Source organism: Vitis riparia, chromosome 6, assembly GCF_004353265.1.
Source record: "Vitis riparia cultivar Riparia Gloire de Montpellier isolate 1030 chromosome 6, EGFV_Vit.rip_1.0, whole genome shotgun sequence".
Lineage (NCBI taxonomy): Eukaryota > Viridiplantae > Streptophyta > Magnoliopsida > Vitales > Vitaceae > Vitis > Vitis riparia.
This window is the reverse complement of record NC_048436.1, coordinates 10,091,628-10,110,045: the sequence shown is the minus strand read 5'-3', so window position 1 is coordinate 10,110,045 and position 18,418 is coordinate 10,091,628. Positions and strand designations below refer to the sequence as shown.

Genomic DNA, 18,418 nt, shown 5'->3' with positions numbered 1-18,418 from the left:
TGCTAGTAAAAGAAAGACACACACAAAACCCCATGTCTTATGGCAAGAACGCCTATGAAAACCAACTTGTCCACCTCATTTTATGTTGCCACAACAACATATACACACAGGTAGCAAAAGATCAGGTCTCATTACGATGAAAGGGAAATTAACAACAATAATAGTACTATATATGTAACCATAATAGATAAACTCACATGAATAACTTGTATCAAGAAAGCATGCAATAATATAAAGGTTGAAGATAACTAGTTCTGACCAGGGTACGAGCATGCACATATTACAGTAGTGACCTCCTCTATAATTAAACAGAAGTTCAAAGGGTCAGTTGAAAAAAAAGTCCTTAAGGCTGTAAATTCCCTAATATAAGATGGGTACAAATATTAACAAAGCAAACCCAACAAATGTGGAGTTCTAACACAATTTGCATACCTGGAAAAAGCTTCAAAGTACTTTATAACACAACTACTGTGGTCGTATAAATCTATACCATCGTTAAAATACAAAGTAATTTTATAAATATTTATATAATAATAGGGAGATGTCCATAAAGGTAATACATGTAATAGAAAATGGTTAGTCCAAACTTTTGGTCATATACAAGCGAAAATTAAAAAAAAAAAAACAAAATAAGTCCAAAAGGTTACATAAATCTAAAGTTGCCTACGTTTGTTCATTGCTTCCTTGCATGTTGATGAATATAGATTATCTTTCTATAAACCCTCCATTTTAGGAAGTTTTTAAAAAAGATGGGACTTTTTAAGTGATATGCATGGATTGATTTTTGAACTTGGGAAGGATTTTTTCTGGTGGAAGAGACAGAGAATTTGGGGAGATGAGGACTCCTCAAGAGGGACAACTGCCAATTGCCATAAAAAAAAAATAAAAAATAAAAAAAAGCACAGGCTGGTGGTTTTAGGAAGAGGAAGAGGTTTTCAAAGCAAGGATTTCCGGCATGCATGAGAAGGTGGAAGAGTGGACGGAGCCGGGAGAGAGTAAAAGGAGAAAAGAAATTGATCAACTTGCTTTCTCTTCGGAGGTAAGTTCTTCACAATAAAACCCATGTTCTCTCCTGTTCTTTTTTTTTTCTACTATTACCATGATTTATATGATGATTGAATGTGGCTTTCAGAGGCCATATGTTTGTTGGGGATTTTGGACCATTGGATTTGTCATAGTTTGTGTTTCTTCTATTTCTTTTTGTTTATATTAGAGAATGATTCAACTCTATTAGTTTCATTTTAATATCTAGAAGTTCTTCTCCTTTCTCCCATATCTAAGCCCGTTGAAAGTGCATATATAATACATGGCTTTGAATGAATTCCCATCAATGTGTTTCCTTTCTCCCTACCGTCCCTCTGCCATATTTTATCACTTTTGTTCATGGTCTGTGCATTGGGTTACATCGATGATTGGCATCCGATCCATCCTCTTTTGACTGATCGATGTCATCGGAGAAGTCTCTAAAAGACAGTTGTTGCTCTTGATATTACAAGTGGCCTAGTGGTATATACAGGTTTTGTTGAGGTTGTTTGGGTTCAAAGTGAAACTGCTCATTTGAGGTCTTACATGAAAGAATCCGCCCTGTCTCAGGTGTCTATAAGATAAACAAGTGTTCTTGTTAGCAACAGGTGGAAGAATGAGCATGAAGATAGTTTCAAGCCAAGTTGGAACGATGGTAGTTGAAGGAGACAGTCTGCAAGAGGCCATACATGGTTATCCTATTTCATGGAATAGAAAAGGTCCATTCAGCCGTGATCTATAAGGATTCCCGATAAGTCTCTTATGTATTAAAATGGATCCAAGAGATTGGCCTGATAAGGATGCCAAGATGAGGTAGACATTTAATATGAGATTGGGATGATACCTAATTGTAGAAAATAATAGAGTGAATCAATTCATGTGAATGCCGAGAATCTTTTTCCCTTGCTTAGAACTAAGGTTCGTGATAAATTACACAAGATGCATGTGACCATTGATGTAATGAGACCATATTTTCAATGGTTCAATCACAAACTGTAGAAGGTGACCCATTAAAGCCGGTTCAGAGATGATGTACTGGAAGAAATGGAATTCTTTGCCGTTACTAAACTACAGTTTGTCATAGCGGAAAGATAGCTTTTACTATTTTGTTTAGAGTGGTTGTAATCAAGGAGAGTTATTAGGGTGCATTTCTGAATGTATTTGTTACCGTGTTGACTGGTTCTATATCCTTAGGGCTGGCATCTATTTGCATGAAAGATGGTGGCCTTTCCCATCGCACTAGACTCGTACACATATAGTTCGATCTGCACCTTGTAGATTATGGGTTAGCAAGCCTGAACCTAAGCGCTAGTCAAACATTGAACCATGATGCAGGATCCAGATGATAGTTGATGGAAAGTACAAAATCCACATTTTGTACTTTCCAACAAAGCAATTATCCACATTTTGAATACAACAAGCAAGCCTCTAAATACTGCATTTGGGTTTAGGGGACCATAGGAAAAATTTTGATGGTGACAACTTATAGCAAATGGCTTCCGGTTCTTTTAAAATGATGGGGAATGAAAACCCTCTCTTTGACCATGCATCGCTTGATCAAGAGCCTACAAATGGAGAGGAATTGAAGATCATCCAGAAGATAAAAATGATGGTGGAAGAATGCACCTTTGCATGATTGACACATCCAAAATACAACTTGAGTTAATTCCAATGAGTTATTGATATAGAGAATCGTGTACAAGATGGGGTTCTTCCCATTGATGAAGAAGCCAATGGTTCCTTGCAAATGTTCATGGTCATGATGGTGGACATTGCATAGTTGTATGCAAACCCAATGGATGCAAGATTTATGGAAACTTGAACTATAAGTCAACCTTGATTCTGTTGGAAATCAGAATCCGAAAGTAGCGATACTTGCAAGCATGGAAAAACAAGGCGCCAAGTTTAGATGGGTTTGGATTGGACAATTTCAGAGATATCTAAAGATCTTAAATGCACATCACAAATAGGTTTGGCTATTCTTCAATAGAAAAAGTAGCCATGTGTAGACCCCCACTTGGGCCTCATTCTTCATGCAGCTTGTCTTGCCACGTGGAGGAGCTTTGAGAGACCACTTGTCTGCTCGTGGATGGCTGCTGGGAATCAGAGTAGTGGAATTGAGGAGCGAGTAAGAGGTCGACACGTGGCAAGAAGATTCCAAAGAATCTGCAGAAGCCGTTGTGGAGGAGCGTCTCTGGCAGCTGGAGGTAGTGGTGCTTTTTGGTGCAGGCTTTTGGTGGCAGCTGCAGAGGAGGAGTTTTTTTGGAAGGTCGGCAGGCTGGTTACAGGGAGAGAGCTTGGAGAGAACGCGGAAGGAAGTAATTTTGGACGGTGAACTTGAGAGAGGGCGAGACTTGAGAGAGAAAGAACCAGAGAGTGAGAGTTTTCCAGAGAGAACAGAGAGCTTGAAGGAGAAGAAGGTAAGGGTATGACTGCCACTAATCTTTTTGTTTTTCTTCGTTGGTAAATAGTATCTTTCCCTCTTCTCGATATTTTCTACGGATTGCTTGATTTGTGTTTAGTTTTTATGGTTTATGTTTGGTTGATGTCTCTTTCATTTTCTTCGAGATGATTCGAGAGTGGTACGACTCTGTTTTTAGTTTCACTGTGCATCATGTGGAAATCTCGTTTTGTTTTTGTTTTCAATGCCATGGGATACTTGTTTGATTTCATTCACCCTCATCTAAGCCCATTGATTGATGCATGAGGGCTTGTATGGATATACTTTGCTCCTATTATCTGTACTCTGTTTTGCCGTTTTCCCCTTTTCTTGCTTCTGGTGCTAGTTTGGATGCTGTGTGTAGTAGCAATATAGTATAAGAAGATGGGTTTGACGAGGGGTTTCCTGAGATGGAGAATTCTCAGCACATTGCTTGGCACCATAGCTCGGTCTTCAAATTGTCTGCCTGCTCTAGCTACAATGTCTCTAAGGGGTGCATGTCGGTTATTGAATGAAGGGATAAGTGTACTTGTTACATCAGCGTGTACATTGATGTCTTTACATTTGGGCCAGTGCTCTCTTCTCACTCATTTTGCCATCAATGTTGTGGCTGATGTGTTGGGACATATATTGAAGGAGCTATTTATAGATGATTGCCAAAACATCAATGCGATGTTTGTCTTGTCTGCTTTGAAACGGTTGGAATGTTTAGAAGTATTGTCAGTTGCAGGCATTCAGACAGTCTGTGATGATTTTATTTCTGAAATAGTCACTACTCTTGGTTCAAATATGAAGGAAGCTGTATTGGCCAATTGCTTCAAAATAACTGATGATTCATTGGAAGCAATGAGGCGCACTTGTTCCAGTCTCTCTGCCATTGACCTTTCCAACTTGGATCTATTGACAGACTCAGCACTACATTATCTCGCCAATGGTTGTCGGTCAATCCAAACACTTAAGACTTTGTCGAAACAACTTCAGTGATGAAGCTATAGTGGCATTCTTGGAAACTTCTGGACAGTCTCTGAAACATCTCTCTCTGAGTCATTCCAGTTAGGTTGGGGATGACACTGCTGTGTCTCTTACCAAGTGTTGGAGAATTCTATTGACTTAGGATTTATCTTGATGTCGAAATTTAAAAGATGGGGCATCCGGGCTGATTGTGGATAGCTGCTCGTCACTAAGGTTGCTTAAGCTCTTTGGATGTACACAGATTACCCATAGATTTGTCCATGGCCACTCAAATGCTCGTGTTCAGATCGTTGGATTAAGTGGACTTAATAAGGTCTTGGGACACCTTGACCTCATTGAACCTCAACAATCTCCATTGCGTTATACCCCAGTGACAAATAGACCCTGATTCTTGAAGTTTGGAAACACTCAGCTACTTGATATTTTCTGATTCATCGCTTGGCATCACCCAGCTGATCAGGGAAATGACTTTGGCCATTGTTTTCCTTACACCAATGTCATTCTTAGTATTTAATAGTAAATTTCACTCACCATACTTTGACAGCAGAATAGAGGACATGGACATCATACTGAGCTGTTCTTAGAAATTCAGGCAAAATTGGAAGTGTGTTTTCAGAGATGCTAGATGAGATGGCGTCATGGAGATACAGAGGCTGCTTGCGGCCATACTTTGAATTATTTCGTCCAAGTGTCACCCCTTCAGCATCATCCTGGTCTTCCATGCTTCCAGAAGCATCACAGTGACTTGAGCATCTTGCCTATACCACTTGCTAGCTGATTAATATTCGCATCAAGGAAAGACAAGGAATGGAGCTGCTGTACCGAATTTTTGAGATGCAAGCCTTGTCCTTAGGGCTGTTGTTTCTGTTGATAGATCAGCACTAGCAAAGATTGGTTGCACTGCCATGTTGGTTGGTGTAAAGATGGAGGTCAGATGACAGCTTGCTGGCCATGACGCTCTCATGAGGCAGAATCTTGTAATGGCGAATACTTTGGGCAATAGAGAAGTATGAGGAAAGATTGAAGCCTCCACTTCAGAGGAATTCTTTGGACGGTGCAGCTGTGAAGTAGAGTTTTGGTGATAATTATGACTCAGTTTCACGATCCCAGCACCTCGGGTTGTTCAGGCGCGGAAGAGGAGCTCTCCCAGAAGGCTTTGTTGCTGTTGAAATTCTGGCTTCTAATCTTGAAAAGACATGGCTGAGTCTTCATATTCAGGAAACAACAGCAACTATCTCAACTGCAGCCCTTACATCGAAGAAATCTGATCCATTGGCTTCTGGGCTCCTAATATTGCCTCACTTCAGCCAGGAAGTTCTTCAAGCATGGATGTTCCTTCATCTTCAATAAATAAAGATGTTGAATCCTCAGAGGCGAGACCCTTAGTCGCTTCTGAGATAATAGAGGAAAGTAAAAGTTGTGAACGTCCAGTTAAGGAGAATATTGAAGTGGGTGATGCCCCATCCTCAAAGGTTCTTCATGCGAATGAGTTGGACAGCGGTGAGAATGAACAGCCAACATCTTTGAATGCAACAGCAAAGGAATTGCTTCCTATAACAGCAGACCTCAACAATTCTGAAGGTTGTCCTATATCTCCCCCGTTGAAGATGGATGTCTTGTCCCAGGAGAAAACAGCAATTTCACCAATCCTCGTCTAGAAGTTTCCGAAGGATCTTCACAGTTTATTCCTACTGGAGTGAATCAAGCTGTAGCGGACACAAAGACTGAAGGTGTAGAAGATCAAAGGGCTGGTACATTGGATATTTCTACAAATAAATCAACTGATGTTCATTTGAACATCTGATTGCCTAATGGTAATGGTCCACAAGAGAAATTTCCTGTGACAAGCACCTTGAGTATGATTAAGGACTTCGTGGATCAAAGCCTAGCAGGTGGTATCGGCTCTTATGACCTAGCTATTCCTTATCCTCGGAAGGTATTCGAGGGTCGAGATCTGAGCAAATCATTATCAGACTTGAGATTGCTCAATAGGCAAGCACTAATGATGGTTCCACATCAATGAGCTGTGGCTTACCATAGAGGAGTGTCTTCATCCAGAGATCTAACAAATTCCACCAATGATTCTGGTTCAACAAATGACAACAATGGAGGATATTTTGCACTCTTGAGAAGTTTCCTATCTTATTTGAATCCTCTCTACTATCTTGGTAGTACTGCCAATTCATCAAATTCTGAACAGGAATCCCAAAACGGCATGTGGGAATATCGACCAAACCCTACACTTCAGAACAACCTCAGAGCCAGAGGAATAGAGAGACCCTTTATTCATCCCTCCCTAGATCAAAGCAGTTCCTTACCAGCAGAAGTGATGAAAGGAGCAAGCAACCAACAGCCTCCAAGTATGGGAGCAACATTCACACAATGAAGCATGATGAGGACGATGATCGGTTCAGTGACAGAAACGCCTTCTAGAATGGGAACTCTATACAGTATGGTGGCAACAGCTACAACAAGCTGTGTGTCAAACCAAATGACTCAAAAGTTTATTTCCCACCTACTCCAGACCCCCTGCTGCATGGTTTGCATGCCCACCATTAAGTCACGTTCCTTTCTTTTGTTTATTTATTTATTTTTATTTCTTCATCTTTTATTTTAAAATAGATTCCTAAACTCTAGTTTGCAAATAATTTTTCAAATTCCTTTTTTCAAATAATTTCATCTCTTTAATTTTTCATCCTTAGTTTTTTTTTAGGTTCCAAAAATCCGCTTTTCAATGAAATATCCATCTTTCTTTATAGCAAACCATTTCCATAAATTCCATGAATTTTTAAAATATTTCAAAATAAGCAAGAATTCATTTCCGTAATTCCGAATAATAGAATTTATGGAATTAATTCATGCTAAAATAAACGGGCTTTGGTGGGGGCCCGACATATCTGATTTTTCGATTGATTGACTGATTGATTTGATTTGATTATGATACATGATTTATTTATCCTACTCTCTTACATGCATGTTATTGGTCCTTAATTGTGCACTAACCCTCTTTCTTGATAGTGCCTAGTGGTTCGTCGCCCAGGTACGCATCTATTCCCATTCTGGTATTTCTATATGCATATTTTGATTCTCACATGTGCATGATCACTCTGTGTATTCATTTATTCCCTCATCAATTGTCATGATTGCTTCATTTTATTAGTAGAGACCCGATTTTAGGGACTTAGAGGGGTGCTACGGTCTTTACCGTACCTTCCCGATAAGTAACCTGACCCCCGAACTCGATCCAGTTTTTCGTAGACCACCTTTTCCGAAACAAGGAGTCACACTTAGGGTTTTTCTTTCTTATTTTGTTTACCCTTTAAAAATAAAACAAAAAAAAGTGGCGACTCCAAGTCATTTTCAAATAATCAATAAAAATCAATTTTTCAAATAAAAATCGAGTTCGCCATCGAGTGGGAAATGTATGAGCCGAAATGCGGGGTCCACACCATGGTTTGTATTTCTATGGGCAACAATCTTTCATTCTACTTGTTGCATGAGCAACTCTTATGTCGCTGCCTGAAAAGTCCAACTACCTTGGCACATGGTGACTTTCATGCATCAAGCATGAGGCCAATGGAATACCTTCAAGATTTAGAAACACGGGAAATAGAAAAAGCGATGCTTACAGAAGCTTTGAAACAGAGTGGGAAGCCAAGGAAGATAAATAAAGAGGACGTAATTCTCATAATTAAGCTTGGTTATTCTATGTAGGGAAAACAAAGATGGAGAAGTCAGATTTCTGTGCTTATAAATTTCATTGGATACAATGGTCATGTACTTGAATGAACCATCAAAAGTTGAGTAAAGTCAAGAGCATTTGAAGACCATATCTAGAATTCACTTTCTACACCTATTTACTCATTTTCCACGTGTCTTTCCGCATAGGACATGCACAGTCGTTGATTAAATTGCCCAAATGCATAAATGCATAGGTTCAAATACATAGAGGGGTATAGTAGTGGGGAATTTGATTGCATTGCATGGACAAAAACTTGATGGAACCCTTATATAAGAAATTTTTTTAAAACTCTTCCTTGCTGCCAGTTTTCACTCAACCACTGAGCCTTTAGATTTCAAATTCGTTTTAGCAACTTTAGAATATTTAAAAAAAAAAATTCAAACTTTTATGATTTTAATCACTTCTTGAACTTGATTCTAGGATGTTATTTGAGTCATAAATCTTTTCTTAAGGTTGAGTTGTGATCATCTCTTTCACCATTCTCTGTTTAGGCGAACTTCTGCACACTCAAGAGAACTTTGCAAAATTATATTGTTTTCTAATCTTTTTAATTTAAATGAATATTTTTCCCATATTTTTTACTTCTTGAAATTGAATTTTGACACAAAATATTAAAAAATATGCATTTTTTTTTAGAGATATGATTTTTCAAAGTTGTACCTACTTTACATGATGGATTTTGGACATCTGATTAACTGGAGTGTTTTAAAAATATTTTTGAGTACTACCCAACCCTGGATTCATTTTTTCTGTGATATAGATGTGTGTTATTTTTTGTTTTTTGTATAATTTTATGTGATGTCTTATTATTTTTTAAAAAAAAATCGTTTATGCATGTCACTATTTCTTACATAATCTGGACCTTCTAGAACTTTTGGATGTCTTTACTACAATCTATCATTTGAATGAGTGTTTGGTTTTTTTTATGTTGTTCTATATGTGTAGAAGTTGTTTCTTGAAATTTTTTGTAATTAAATTCCACTCCAAGATATTTTAAAAAAAAAATTGTTTTGTGATGCTCCATTTTCTAATTACATGCTAATGATCTTGTACTTTACTTGAATTTGTAATTTATTTTTGGAGTCATTTGACTTATATTGGCTCAATTTTTTCTTTGTTACTATATATTAGACATAATGAAGATGTTATATAATTTATACTTGTCCTAACCACTCTAGCATGTTTGGAGGAATGTTATAAATTATGCATACTATCCAGGAGCAGTTTCTATCACTTACTTTCTAGAATTTTATAAGCATGCATATTGTTGTGAGCCATATCTATGTTTGATTCCATCCTTAGGTGCCTAGATGTTTGTTCAATTTGTTCTAATAAAATAAATGTCATATGCTATATTTCTATGCTAACTTTAATGTCTTATTATAACGCTTGAGAGGCAGTCCATGCACACATTTTAGCCTCCCTTTGCGATTGTGATTTGATTTTTTTTTTTTTTAGCATGCTAGTTTCGAAAACACCTTAGCTTACTTAGGTACATTCAATCAATTGATTAATTGTCATTTCTCCCTCGACTTAACTAGTAAAGACCTTTTTAGGGTTTGAGGGGTGCTACCTATTTAAGGTACCTTCCCAATAAGTAACATGATCCCTAGAACTAGACTTGGGTTTCAAAGACACGTTTTTCCAAAACTATGGAGTCACTTATTGAGGCTTTTCTTTCTTGTTTTATTTTTCTTTTTAAAATAAAATAAAATAAGTGGCAACTCCAACTTTTCCAAGACTAATTTTTCACAATTAAAAAAGCGATTTTCGCCATTGAGTGGGGACACGCATGAAAAGCACAAGTCCACAAATTGGCGACTCCACTGGGGATTTTGAGGATCAAGTTTGAACACTAGTTGAGGAAAATGTGGCATTTAATTGGTCAATTAGAGGATACCTCTTTTTTTAGGCAAGGTGATTCGGTTTGCTTGCTTGTTTGGTTTGCTATCTTAACATGTTTGATTGTCTTGAATGATCACTTGATTTCTTGCGTACTTTAGCATGACTCACTCTCACATAAGTTAGATAGGACTTTGATTGTTTGATATTTATCTACTTTGCATGACTGCTTGTTGCATGATAACCCTTTCTTTTGCTTGATGAATGATTGCTTGTCCATGTTTACTATCTCACTTTAGATCTTAGGTTTTTTGGATGCACCCATATCCTTCATTGTGCACTTTAGATTATCCCTAAGTGTTGGGAGATGAGAGAGCCTTCACCATTAGGAAACCCCCTAGAAAAGTGAGGAAATGCATGTGTGGAGGTGATGACCACCTTGCATGGAAGCACCCCGTCTCCTCGGAGACATGCAGAGGGTTATGTATCGCCAGAGGGTACGATCGCTTCTACTAGGGATCCTTTAACCCACACATCCTATCTTATAAAGCCACTTTAACCTTGTAGGTTAGCCTTGGCCCAATTAAGATTTCATCCGTAGACATGGGTGTATATGTGGATCTTCAGAGTTGCATTGGTCACAGTTGGGTTCGATTACCCTCTTCATAGTCTCTTTTTGGTGTGATTAAGGATGGATATCATATTGAGTATATTTGGGCTATATTTCTGCGTACTATTCAGTTGGTTCCTATAGAGTCACCTTTGTACTATAACTTATCCAGTGTTTCTGTATTTGTAGGATAGTTACCGCATCCAATCTAGGTTCGCCTTCGTAGATTAGAGTTGGAGGTAGATTAGAGGACCCACATGCTCGTATAGATAAACTTGAGCAGAGGATGAGGTAGATGAGGGCTTCAGATGAAGCTATTACTTGGGAGGATTTTAATGGAGCACCAGTAGCTAGTTTATTGGCCAAGTTTAGGATGTTTGAGATTGTAAGATACACGGGCATAGGTTGTCCTCGCATTCATTTGAGACTTTATAGTACGGTTATGAGGGCCCATGGACTAGATGAGGCCTAAATGGTTATGTTTTTCCCCATATCCCTGAGTGGTGCAGCACAGCGCTGGTTCGCTTCATTGGATATGTCACGCCACAAGACTTGGGATGATCTAGTCCAGGATTTCTTGAGATAGTTTGCATTTAACACTATCATTGATGTTTTGAGGATAGAGTTAAAGGCTTTGAGATAGAGGCCAGGTGAGTCAGTCACCCCATTTATCTCTCACTGGAGGGAAAAGATTTCATAGATTATTGATTGTCTTTCAAAGAATGAGCAAATTAGTATGATCATGAGGAGCTTACAGGCTAAGATTACTAAGCACTTGATGGGATTTCCTCATACGGATTTTGGATCTTTGGTACAGGCTTTATATGGTATAGAAGATGGCATAGCTAGAGGATTATGGCCTGAGTCTTTCCCTACTCACTCTAATGGGAAGAAGCCTTTAGGAGGATAGAGATTAGGAGATGTTAGTGTTATCGATTCAGTAAGGTTGAGACCTCCTAAACGCTATCAAATAGTTGGGCAGACTTTTGGATTCTATTACCCACCATCACCTCATGTGCAGTATAGGCCACCTACTCCCTCCAAACCCATGACTCATACTTACTACATCCAGTCTCATAGCCTGTTTTTGTTGCACATGTCACAAAGAGACCTCCTGTCCCATATACTCGGCCCCGAGCTTTGTAGACCACTACTTATATGCAAAGACCATCACATCAATTTGCTCAATTGGGTATGCCTTTGAATCAAGCTTTTTAGAATCTTATGGAAAGTGGGTTATTAACTCCATTGACACCTAAGCCAGTACCTCATCCAGTGTCACCTCGCTTCAGATTAGACCTACATTGTTCTTATCATCAGGGACTAGGGCATGACATGGACCACTACAATGCTCTAAGACATGCTTTTCAAGATTAGATAGACTAAGGTTTGGTTAACTTGGGATAGCCAAGTGTAACCAAGTGTAACCACTAACCCTCTTCCTACCTATTTTACACATGCAGTGTCTCCACCTCCAAGAGATATCCATCACATAGACGTTGTAGAGAATGACAGCATACATATGCTAAGTTGGGATGATGGATTGCCTGAGCCTATTATTTTGGATGACAGTTATGAGGTTGATGGAGTTATATTGGGTCCTCAGGCTTCTATGCCGTTTAGTTTGATCCTAGATAAGGCGTTGTTCTAGTTGACTCATTCTACACCTTTATTTATTAGGCACTAGGATACCTTTGTTCCATTTACTTTATGGCTAGAGGATGACGATTCAAATGAGAGAGATATACAAATTGTGACTCGTAATGGGAAGATAGCTCAACCACCACCTCCAACAATCAGGCCATTTGAGGATGCAGCATCTCGTGAGGAGCTTAGGAGAGAGAATGATAAGGTTTTGAGACAATTATAGAGCACTCACTTGTATTTCTATTTGAAGTTTATTGGCATCATCCAGTACTCACAAATATGCTTTGATTTAAGCCTTGAGTCATATTAGGGTTAAGACTACCACCATTCCAAAGGGGTTGATTCATATAGTGACAATTGGTAGAGCCACTTGCATTGTGTTTCCAGATGGCAATTTGCCACCCGAAGGTTTAGACCACATACACCCTGTATATATTTCAGTTGGTTGTTTAGGCCATAGAGTTCATCCTGTCCCATTGGACAATGGCTCAATCTTGAACGTCTATCTCTTAGCCACTACTATAGCCTTTGGTTTCGCATCTTTAGATTTTAGTCATTCTACTTAGACAATCAGAGTGTATGATAACACCAAGAGGGAGGTTATGGGTACCTTGGTGATTGATTTATTGATTGGTTCAACCACATTTCCTACTATGTTCCAGGTTTTGAGGATTTCTAATCTTTCAATTTGCTACTAAGCTGACCTTGGATTCATAGAGCTGGAGTTATTCCATCTTCCCTTCATCAAAAAGTGAAGTTCATTCATGATGGGCAAGTCATCACAGTACAGTCTACTAGAGATACATTTGCCTCTTCTGAGCCAGTGCCTCAAATCAGTCACAGTGAGAATGACCTATTTTTGTCTGGGTTTATATTCGATGAGGTACAGACTCTTGAGATTGAGGATTTTTGCAGAGATTTTTTTAGCTATGTCATTTGATCAGCACAACAATACAGTGGTTCTTGACATAATGAGGGGCATGTCTTTTCTATCTGGCATGGAGTTAAGATGACGCTAGCATGGACCTAGTGAGTTTATAGTTGCCATTGATCATGATACGGTATTTGGGTTTGGGTCCATTCCTACTGAGGCTGATTACTGATACATGGCGCGATTATGTAATGAGAGAGTGAGGGCCTGGTTGTCTCACACACCATTTGATTATCCTATTCGACCTTATAGGATGAGTTTGGTCGACTACTTTGTCAAAAGATCAGAGATTTGACCTCGTCTAGAGGAAATTGATAGTGTGGTTCATACAAATTGAGAGATTGAGCTTCAACATCTATTTCACCAGTTACAATTGGGTGATGGGGCTCCTGGCACATCTATTTCTATGTCAATTGCTCCTCTGTCTCTAGATCGAGCTAGTTTTTAATCTTTATGCTTCCTAGAGGAGGTCACTGGTGATGGAGTGGTCGTTGATCACTTTGAGATGATTGATGGAGTCGTTCCCTGATTACTACTCAAAAAGTGCTATTTCATAGCTTGTAATTAACTCTTTTAAACACTTTTGAGTAGTAGTTATTACCTTTTAACTCAATTGGCATGTTAAGGACCCTTGCAATCAATTCTAATCAAATTGTGTTAAGTTTTGGTGTTTTGATAGCTTTTTGATCACCAAAGCAATCCGAGATTGAGGAGAGTTATTTAGAATCCATGGCAAAGCAATGGAAAGCTCAGAAACATGAAGAACCGAAGCTTTGAAGTCCTTTGCCATAAGCAAATCCGAAATGCAAGGAGGGGAAGCAAAGAGAAATCTAACATGAAGCATTCTAGATGATAGTCGTGTCAGCCACTTTTGGAGCACTTCTTGGAGTTAAATTTATGCATGCTATATGTCGTTTCGAAGCTCAAGAAGTCAACAATCCAATGCTTCAAACGGTGCATGATTCGGAGTTGAAATGAAGGAGTTACAGCCATTGGAAGCCAATCACTCCAAGCTGAAGGAAGAATTTTGCATAGTTGCGAAATCACCCTTTTGCTGCGAAAATGTTGTCCTTTCGCTGCGAAATTTCGCAGCCATTTTGCACAGTGCAACGGAATTTCTCCTGAAGCTTCCCGATATTTGCGACCGACATTTTGAGATTTTTTGCTTTAGATATTTGATGTCTAAATCCTCAAACTCTCCTTGTAACCCACCTATCATAGGATTCCTTAGTCTTTAAGTAAGAACAAAGGGTGAATAACCTCTTATATATAGTTTGTAATTTCCTTTACACAAGATAATCATGTAATCGGCGAAAGGAAGAAATATATTTTAAAGAGCACTTGCTCTGTTTTTCCTTCATATTTTTGTTTTCTCGTTATTTTTCTTTCTAGCCAATCAAACTCTGAGGATTTTTCCTCAGAGGATGAGAGGCTAGGCTCTTCATCTCTTGGAGTGAAGAAAGCCGGGTAAGTTTCCTCATGCATAAATTGGAAGTTTTGTTGTTTTAGTTTTTAATGAAGAGAAAGTGTGACCCGTTAATGGTTTTTATCTTTTTAGTTAACTTAAAACGCCTTTAAAACACCTGGGCCAACACTTGGTAAGGCAAGTGGTCTCCATCCATTGAGATACACTAGTTTATCTCTTGCGAGCCTTTGGGAGGTGGTTTGAAGGTAGGATTTTCTAGAATAGCCAACACTTGGTAAACTTTTGGACTCCACGGAGACATCCATTAGTTATCTCTTGCGAGCTTTTGACGGGTAATCCAAGGTTAAGGATCACCTTGAATGGCAAATGCTAGGTGAGAGGCACAAGCCATTGCAAGATGCATCAGTGAGAGGGATTTAGTGTTTGAACTCGTTAAGGGGAAGCATTTGTACCACACCGGTTAGAGAATTAACTATATGTTAATTCTCTAATGCGAGGAAAAGAAACAAGTGACCTGAACTCTCCTTTTTGTATGAGGAACCTGAGCCTAGTGATCTAAACTCTAAGAAACACTTTTCTTTGTAATTAAAATCAGTTACTATTTTTTGTTAGCTTAAAACCAATCCTTTTTCCACCAAAGATTATGTTTTCTTTTAAAGCGAACCTTGAAATAAAAAAGGCACCAATTCATCTTTGAATTAATATCAATTGTGGAGTGAAAACCCATCCCAGTGAATGACCCTAGAGCCACTATGCCATGCTAGCTAAGGCTATCCTAGTACATGGTGTAATAGGTTATAAATTTTGTTGATTACTCCCTTCTGAGGACCACAATCAAGGGACACCAGCTGGACACGAATCAAATGGTACCACTGTCAGGGACCATTGAGAGGACATGAATCAGCTGAGACACCAATTGGGAACGTATCATTCCCCATGACGAGTACTGAGATGAGATGGACATAATGGGTATGAGTCAGATTACTAGCATTGTTCAAGTTGAGCCTACTTTACCATTCAATCTATTTGGGGTGTCCGCCATTGAGGTTGTTGAGTAGATCCAGACTATTCCTGTTCCAAAGCTTTCAGAGGATGATGGTAGTTTGTTTGAGGACACTGTTAGCCTAATTAAGGGAGAGTCCAATCTTGTGGACCCACCTCTTTCCTTTAATGTTTTATTGGGATTTGTCTCTCCCTTTGATGATGTTTCTATTGCTTCATTTATGGATTTGAGTATTTTTTTAGTAAACGTTTGTCTCTTATGATAGTATCTCTATATCTGCACCCCACTCACCCACTCCACAGACATCTGATATTGATGAGATTGCACAACCCAATTTAGACAAAGACTATTTTGATCATGACTCAGATCCCATAGATGAGAGAGTTTCACCTGCTATAGGAGACGTTGAGATTGTTGATTTTGGCACAAAGGATCAGTCTAGAGAGTTGAAGAGAGTTGAAGATTGGTTCACCCCTATCCACAAATGAGAGAGATAGACTTATTCATTTACTCAAGTTATACTTGGATGTCTTTGCATGGTTTTATGAGGACATGTTTGGCCTCGATCCCTATATAGTTCAATACCACTTGCCTATCCTGCCACACGCTAAACCGACTAAGCATAAATTGAGGCAATTGCACCCACGTTGGAGTCTACAGGTCAAAGAGGGGATCCAGAAACAACTCAGTATTGGATTTATATTGGTGGTTAAGTATTCAGAATGGTTGGCTAACGTCATCCCTGTTCCCAAAAAGGACGGCAAAGTTAGAGTTTGTGTTGACTTTAGAGACCTTAATAAAGCTAGTCCTACGGATGACTTTTCCCTTTCACATATTGATATGTTGGTTGACAACACTACAAGCCATTCGATGTTGTCTTTCATGGATGGGTTTTTTTGGGTATAATAAGATTTTGATGGCTCTGAAGGATATGGAGAAGACAACCTTCATTATTGAGTGGGGCACCTACTGTTATAGGGTTATGCCATTTGGGTTGAAGAATGCATGAGCCACTTATCAGAGGGTCTCTACTATTTTATTTCATGACATGATGCATAGAGATGTTGAGGTATATGTGGATGATATGATTATGAAATCCTAAAATAGAGCAGATCACTTAATAGCTCTAGATAGATTCTTTGAGAGGATTTGGAAATTTAGATTGAGGTTGAACCCTAAGAAGTGCATCTTTGGAGTGACTTCTAGGAAGTTATTAGGGCATATGGTTAGTGAGCGGGGCATAGAGGTTGACCTAAATAAGATCAGAGCCAAACTTGACATGTCTGTGTTAAGGACTGAGAAAGAGATCAAGGGTTTTCTGTGTAGGTTATAGTACATGAATCAATTCATAGCTAGATTGACAGACATATGTGAGCCTATTTTTCATCTTTTAAGGAAAAACTAGCCAACAGTTTGGAATGATAATTGTTAGCTTGCGTTTGAGAGCATTAAGGAGTATTTGCTTTCTTCTCCTGTTTTAGTGCCTCCCATCCCGGAACGTCCACTTCTTCTATATTTATCAGTTTTAAACATGGCCTTAGGATGCATGTTAGCTCAGTTTGATGACTCAATGAATAAGCGAGCTATTTACTATCTGAGTAAGAGAATGCTAGAGTATGAGATGAGATATATTATGATCAAGCGTCTTTGCTTAGCGCTAGTTCGGGCTACCAAGAGATTGAGGCATTACATGACAAAGTATTCATTGCATTTGATATTTTGCTTAAATTCATTGAGATATTTGTTTGAGAGACCCACATTGGTTAGAAGACTAATTAAATGGCTCGTAGTTTTGACAAAGTTCGATATTCAGTATTTTTCTCAGAAGTCTATTAAGGAGAGCATTGTCACTAATCACTTGGCCTTACCACCGACATTTGAGGATAGACCAGTTGATGATGATTTTCCAGATGAGGAGTTTGTTGTTATGACTAGCTTATCCAAATGGTGCATGTACTTAAATGGTGTAGCCAATCAGTCGAGGTATGGGATAGGTGTTCTATTGGTATCTCCTCAAGGTGATCATATTCCGAGGTATGTTCATTTGGCATTATTTGATCGACATCCTATCACAAACAACATAGTTGAGTATGAGGCTTGTATCATTGGTTTAGGGACTACACTAGAGCTTAGCATTAGATAGATGGAGGTGTTTGGTGACTCCAATCTGGTACTCAAACAAATTCAAGGAGATTGGAAAACTAAGGATGTAAAGCTTAGGTCGTACGATGCTTATTTAGAGTTAGTAGTTGGGAGATTTGATGACTTGAGATATATTCATCTACCTAGAGCACATAACTAGTTTGCTGACACTTTAGCTATCCTACCTTTTTCTATAGACATTCTGACTGACATGGTTATACGTCCATTACTAATTGAATTGAGGTCTACACCTGCCTATTATTGTCTGATTAGAGAAACAGAGGTCCAAGATGATTTACCTTGGTATCATGACATTTATCAGTTTCTCAGATCTAGCACATATCTTGAGGTAGCCACAACCAAGAATCGGAGAGTACTGAGGCAATTGACCACTAGATTTGTGATTTGTGGAGAGACCTTATATAGGCGATCAACTAATGGTATGCTTCTATTGTGTTTAGATCGAGATTCCGTAGACCGTGTGATAAGAGAGGTTCATACAGGAGTTTATGGTCCGCACATGGGAGAACACATGCTAGCCCGTAAGATTATGAGGATGGGTTATTTCTAGTTGACTATGAAGATAGATTGTTGTCAGTTTGTTCAGAGATGCCCAAAGTGTTAGATTCGTGGTGATCTC

General features: G+C 38.7%; 1 protein-coding gene across 1 annotated transcript; it reads left to right on the top strand.

The window, feature by feature from the left end:
• The first annotated feature begins 3,847 nt into the window (after positions 1–3,847).
• Positions 3,848–4,447, top strand: LOC117916971 (F-box protein At3g58530-like). The gene has a single exon (XM_034833211.1). The coding sequence runs from the start codon at positions 3,848–3,850 to the stop codon at positions 4,445–4,447; it is 600 nt and encodes a 199-aa protein (XP_034689102.1).
• Positions 4,448–18,418: the final 13,971 nt, after the last annotated feature.

Bases quoted from the DNA above. Each gene is read 5' to 3' on its own strand.
- LOC117916971 (XM_034833211.1), top strand. From the start codon at position 3,848: ATGGGTTTGACGAGGGGTTTCCTGAGATGGAGAATTCTCAGCACATTG.